We start from the raw sequence: 6,017 nt of genomic DNA on the forward strand, positions 1-6,017 counted from the left end.
CCCAACCACAAAAACCAAACCTGATAGGAATAGCTAATTTTCCACTGCTGGCTATTATAGCGCTCTCGGTGGTGGCCGATATTTGTTTAGCCATGTGTCACCCTTCATTAATTGAGTGAGCATTGACCTGTTGTATTTGTTTTCCACTGGGATGCACCTTACTAATATTGGTCAGTGTCTCCCCACTGACTCCACAATATATTACCTTGTGAGGGATATAGAAGGTAGGTCATCAGGGACGGTCAGTATCTAAAAGGCAGGTCGTCCTTTTTCCATTATACATGTTCCAACTGGAGTTCTCCAAAAATATAAATCTGTACTTTAAATCTGTACTTAAAACTACAAACACTCACTTTTCAGGATTTCCTGCACACAGTGCTTGAAGTGGGCCAGTACTCAGCACATTGTACTCTTTGGCGTACCGTTACTTTCTCTTACACACTGTCACTTCTCACAAAGTGCTGGTACTATTTTCTGCCCCCTCTATATCAGGCTTTCAGGGTGATTGATATAAATATATTTCCCATAGATAACCCGCAGTGTTTCAACTTTAAAGATGTTGAAGTGTGCCAGGGCTGCTTCACTTTTTTTATTAATATCAACCGTCACAGTTGCATGACTCAAACAAACTAAAAAAAAAATGGTTGTCCGCTATTTCCACTTTGAAGATAAGCAACTGGAACCATAACAGGACGTCAATCACTCACAAAGTCATGAAAACCAAATCAATAACAGCGTGAGTGCAGTGTTTTCTCAGGCAGGTTGGCAGGTGCCATAAAGTACATTTCTTTTGCTTTGGGCAAATTGTATTTCTGTCCACCATTTAGAACTGCTGTAATGGTGCATAGTTGGTGTTGACAAACGTCATGGTGCATTCAGGTGCACCCCGTAAATACAGGAGAATACATATTTAAAGGCAAAACAGATTGACAGAGGGTCTTACTGCATCATATTCCATTTGTACCGTGAATGTGACTTGGCACTTGAACTTTATTTAGCCTATGTTAAGGAAAAATGTCTGCCATAAACTGCATTGAGGGGGGACTCCAGCTTTAATTACATTTATTTGTCTCGTTTAATTTACAATTCTATTTCCTCTTATATATACAAATGGTGAACTCAATTCATGTTCAAAGTCAGCGTGCCAGCTTGTTTAAAAAGAAAAAAAAGTCTAAAATCTTCGTTCAACAAGTGTGTACAAGCCCTCTAATTAAAAGGGTCCTGTGGTGGGTTCTTTCAAACAAACAAAAGACATGTATACATCCAGTGTTGCTCAACAAAACGCACCGTATGCAGTTCCTTCCTCATAAAACATTTGCAAAGCTGATTTTCAAATATTTCAAATGCTTCATTGTTTAAGTCCTGCTTGCAGTCTTCTGTGCTAGTGCTTGCAACATATCTTGGCAAATAAGCACCACTTGTAGATCAGTGAAACGGTGTGAAACCAAAGACCGGATTGTGTTGAGCATCACTTGCATAGTGCACACATGAGGTAAACAAAGCAGGGAAGCATTCATAGAAAAACAGCTCCTTAGTGCGACTCGAGGTCTAAAACTCCACAGGGAACATTTAACAGTGACCACTGCCACTACCCGAGGACCCTGCTGTGCATTAGGACAAGTTGGGAGCTGCAGCGTGTCACACAGCATGAGTCATTGAGCACACAGTGTCACTTCACTAGACCTCAGTGGAAAGCAGGAAGTCCGCAAGGCAAACAGTGATCAGCATGCTTTTCTAGAAATGAAGATGAAAAAGGAGCTGGAAAATATGTTTCTCGTCCCATAATTTAAAGTTTTCCACCACTTGCTCTGTGCACTTTTTTCATCAGTGGGTCATTGTGAACAAGTGATGAGAGCAAAGGAGAATGGATGTCTGAACAAGAGGCCTACATGAATCATGCAGAGAGAGGGAGGCATATGGTTCACAAAGAACACTTGAGACTGGATGTAACACAGGGGCTCTTAAATCTATCCTAAAGCCCAAGAGAATACCCTTAGAAAATGAGCTCTCTATCTGTGCTACTGCCGCAGCTGGTTGTGAAACACATCAGTTCACGGCAGAACTTAAATCACTGTCATCCTTTTATTTGCTGTGGGTCAGTTGAAAGTCTGTGATTCTTACATCTACACCCAGGGAGGATTTGCTGATGTGAAAATGTGACAAGTTTTAAATCAGATCGTCAGTGTAAACGGAGCCGCTGCATTCCTCTTTGCTTTGATTTCAGTTCACAAACACAGATTACGTGGGGAAGGTGCTTTTCGGTGAATAAATCTGCTTTAGGCTCTGTGTGTTAATCCTGGCCCGTATTTTTTAAATTGTTTCAGACAGATTGTTTGGCTACTTTGCTTTTCTTCTTTTCATTTATCTTGCTTCTAATTTGTAGTTTCACTTTGGCCACACATGATATCCAGATTTTTAGGCTGGTTTTGAAACAAGAAGGACCACCCAGAAGCATTTCAGGCCTCTTTTCTGCTATAGCTTCCTTAGTCGCTCCACACAAACTGCTCCAATCGAGTGAGAAGACACATTAAAAACTAATCGGATGGCGATGACACACGGTAGTCGTGCAAGGCCTTATTTGCAAAGCAGATGGAAAGCCTTGGCCTGTCCAACATTAATTACAATCACATTCAGGGAGGAAGCCGTCCCTCCTCCAGGGCGGTTAGGACTCTGTGTACGGCTGGAGGAGATGGCAACCTAATCCCCCGGTCACCGCAGAAATCTGAGGGAATCGTCAAAAGATGCACAGGACGCGATTAATCAAAGTGGAGTGCCAGATGTGCAACAAACCCAAACTGACACAGCACAGGAATACCAAAACCACAGACACACAAACGCCACGCCGCCACCATCACACTCCCACACAGAAGCCAACAGAGGGGCTTCGATATTTGAGACCAAAGCGACGGCCTCCTTCTGTCTGAATATCTGGTTTTCATCACTACATGTTGCAACACCAATACTCACAGGACCAATAAGTGGAGAAACTTTTTTTTTTCATTTTTTAACTCCAAACCTAATTCTCCTCTTCATGTGTGGCACTGAGCGGCTATTAGATGGTTTATAAAGGTGAGGGATAAAACATTTAAAGGACTTCCTGTTTTAAAAGAAGCTTAGAAAAACATGAGACCACATTCTTCAGCGGTGATGCATTCTCACTGTTCTCATGGCCGGATCATGACAATGCCCTCAGTTCCCAAGAAGATGACAATCAATCTGGATTTAAGCCTCCTTGTCCACCAGGGTCTGTCTCTGGCTGCGCCTCTGTTTATCTTCAGGCGCTCTGTTTAGAGTCTCCCAGTAAACACTGGAGCTGCTAATGGAAGGAAGGCCTTTGGGCTTTTATGTTCCAAACTCGTTATGATTAAAGTGTCCCTCTTTATCGTCACTGGGGCTAATTAAAGACAAATCTGCTTGGGTAACACAAACAATGCGACGCAATTTACGCACGGAAACCGCAACTCGCTGCGCTGGAGGTCAACGGCAGGAATAGTCCTTTATATACAAATACCAGCGGTGGTGGTTGATGGTTTGCTGAGGATGCTAGGTCTATTTTCCCCGCGAAGACATAAATCATGGCGTAGATTGCACAGAAAGACCGACCACAGGATTTCGATCCTATGTAAATGACCCGAGGAGGGCCAATCTAGCCGTAGAGAGGACGTGTAACAATAAATTACCCAGAAACAATACAAACCTCATCAGATTTTCTAACCCACAGAGGAGATATGGGAGTATGTGGCCTCTATGTGGTTCACACAATGAGCGAGTTCATGATCCATTAAAAACGTGCGTACTGGTGCGTCTGTTGCGCTGGTGTTTTGTGTTTAAATTGAAATGTGGGTCAACCATGAGGTCCAGGTGTCTTCTAGGTCCAATGTGAAAAAAACAACAATAATTAAAAGGAGCTTAATGTGTAGCCTAATTTTAAAAAGCACACCCCTTTATATTAGTTTAGTGACTCTTTCTCAACTTCAACTTGCTGTACCAAACACCTGTTCATCCTTAATTCAATCTCGCAAAGTGGGATTTTCTATTTGATTAATCATTCTAACAATGTGTCAATGGGAAATGATTTTCTATTTTATTAATCATTCTAACAATTTGTCAATGGGAAATGTTTTTCAATTTGATTAATCATTCTAACAACTTGTCAATGGGAAAACATACTGCAGTTAAAGTAAAATTATTTCAGTTGTCTTACCTAGATTAACGAAACTCATCACCATATCTGCATCGTTTAGAAAGGCTGTTTCTTGATATGTGGCCAGAGGAGGACTCTGGGTCGTCCGCATGGACTGGTACCGGTCCAGCATGCCTTCCACTTGGCTTTTCTCCTCGCTAGATATGGTGTTGTATAAGTCCAACATGAAAAGTGGAGCGGAGTTGTACTTTCCGTGTGACAGATGCGGTCTCGGTCTGTGCGGCAGCCCGAGGATGGACAGGATCTCCTTCTGCATCTCCCTCTTCTCGTGCGTCCGCAGCCGCCGGTGGATGAAACCCGGGTGCACTTCGTTGTTTCCATCCAGTGAATAATTACTCCCCGCGACCAGGAACATGCAGTAATAAGCGCTCCACCACAATCCGAGCAAGGCAAGCCAGCAGCTGGTCATGGTGTTGTCCCGCTGTGCTCTCCGGAATCCCAAGTTTATCTGGCTTGGAGCTTCAGTCGTTTATCCAAATGTATAAAATAAAAATAAAAACACGCGTAATGGTAACCAAAGTCCGTCCGAGCGCGCGGTTATCTATCGCAGCCGCAGCTCAAAAGCGAGAAAAGACTCGTGAATCAAGCCATTTGAAATACTTCCTAAAGAGAAATGCGCAAAATAGTGTCGGTCCTGTTTTCATTTCTGATCCCCGTAGCGCGCTGTGCTGCTTCGGGATAAAGTGCACCATGAAAAACTTTATTCTGAGCGCTCCGGTAAGTCGGTCAAAAGACACCGTTTGGTACGAACTTCACCGATAAAAGAACAAGTCCTTTGAAAGAAGCCATTTTACTCAAGCGGATGTGTTTGCTCTCCAAACTATAAGATTTTCCTGTGTTGCGCACTGACAAAAGCCGCCCTTTAACAGTTGAAGTGTGTCGATGACGGTCACCTACTCCTACAGGCTGAATATGAGAGGAATCAGCAGGTTGCAGTCCATAATATGAGTGCGCGCGCGTGTACGTGTGTGTGCGTCTCTCTCTCTCCCTCTCTCTCTCTATAGTCTAAATGTGCTCTGAAACCGCCCACTCCGTGCGCACTTATCCAGAGGTGGAGCTCTTCAGGCTACAAGGACAACTCTAACATCATATTTCCATATTTTGTTCGCAGCAGAATTACAGCCTGTCTATTCTAATAAAAACGCCAAGTTAGTCCACTCTGTATTAGTATTGCTCATAATGTTACTGTTACACTCTTTAGGAGTCTCTGTGACAGAATGACTTCATCATAAACCCGGCTTATTATATATTTGTGTAACTTTTACTGCTATTGGTATATAACTTCAGATTCCCCAGATGCGTTTTAGTGTTCTTCAGCGGGTTTGGACAGTTTCCAAAATGTACAGTTACACTTCTGTTTTGGGCAGTTGCGCTTACACATGAAGTGTCCTGAAGTGATTAACATTAAAGTCTGGAAGTTCTGCCATTATGACGCATGGTTTACATCTTCACACACATCCAGAATCGAGGTGTGTGCGTGTGTGTCGACTCCGCTGAAGCAGAATAAATGTTGCCCAGTTGAGGCACGACCCCTTACGATGGAGTTGGAAACAGCAAGCAATGACGCACAGCACGTACAGAGAAGTGATCCGATCTCCCTTTAAACACTATAGAAATAAACGGTCTTAAATATTCCAATTAATAGTTTAACTTAATATTTACAATCTAAACCAGCTGCATGATGTAGGTGCTACTTTGAGACAGCCTTAAATGTGAATCAATTGTACCAATCGGTATATTATAAATTATAATATTGTACCAGCAGTGTTCAGCTGAATATGTCCCAGAAATGTCTACATGAAAAGAAAAGGAA

The 6,017-nt window shown here is 42.7% G+C and overlaps 1 protein-coding gene across 1 annotated transcript in view; it reads right to left on the reverse strand.

The window, feature by feature from the left end:
- The window catches only part of bmp6 (bone morphogenetic protein 6), a 47,306-nt gene extending 42,214 nt beyond the window's left edge, over positions 1–5,092 (reverse strand). The window contains exon 1 of the mRNA XM_059326535.1: positions 4,205–5,092. Within this exon, the coding sequence (XP_059182518.1) occupies positions 4,205–4,613 (409 nt within the window). The 5' untranslated portion in view covers positions 4,614–5,092. The remainder of the gene's footprint in view (positions 1–4,204) is intronic.
- Between the last annotated feature and the right edge of the window lie 925 nt (positions 5,093–6,017).

Source organism: Centropristis striata, chromosome 23, assembly GCF_030273125.1.
Source record: "Centropristis striata isolate RG_2023a ecotype Rhode Island chromosome 23, C.striata_1.0, whole genome shotgun sequence".
NCBI lineage: Eukaryota > Metazoa > Chordata > Actinopteri > Perciformes > Serranidae > Centropristis > Centropristis striata.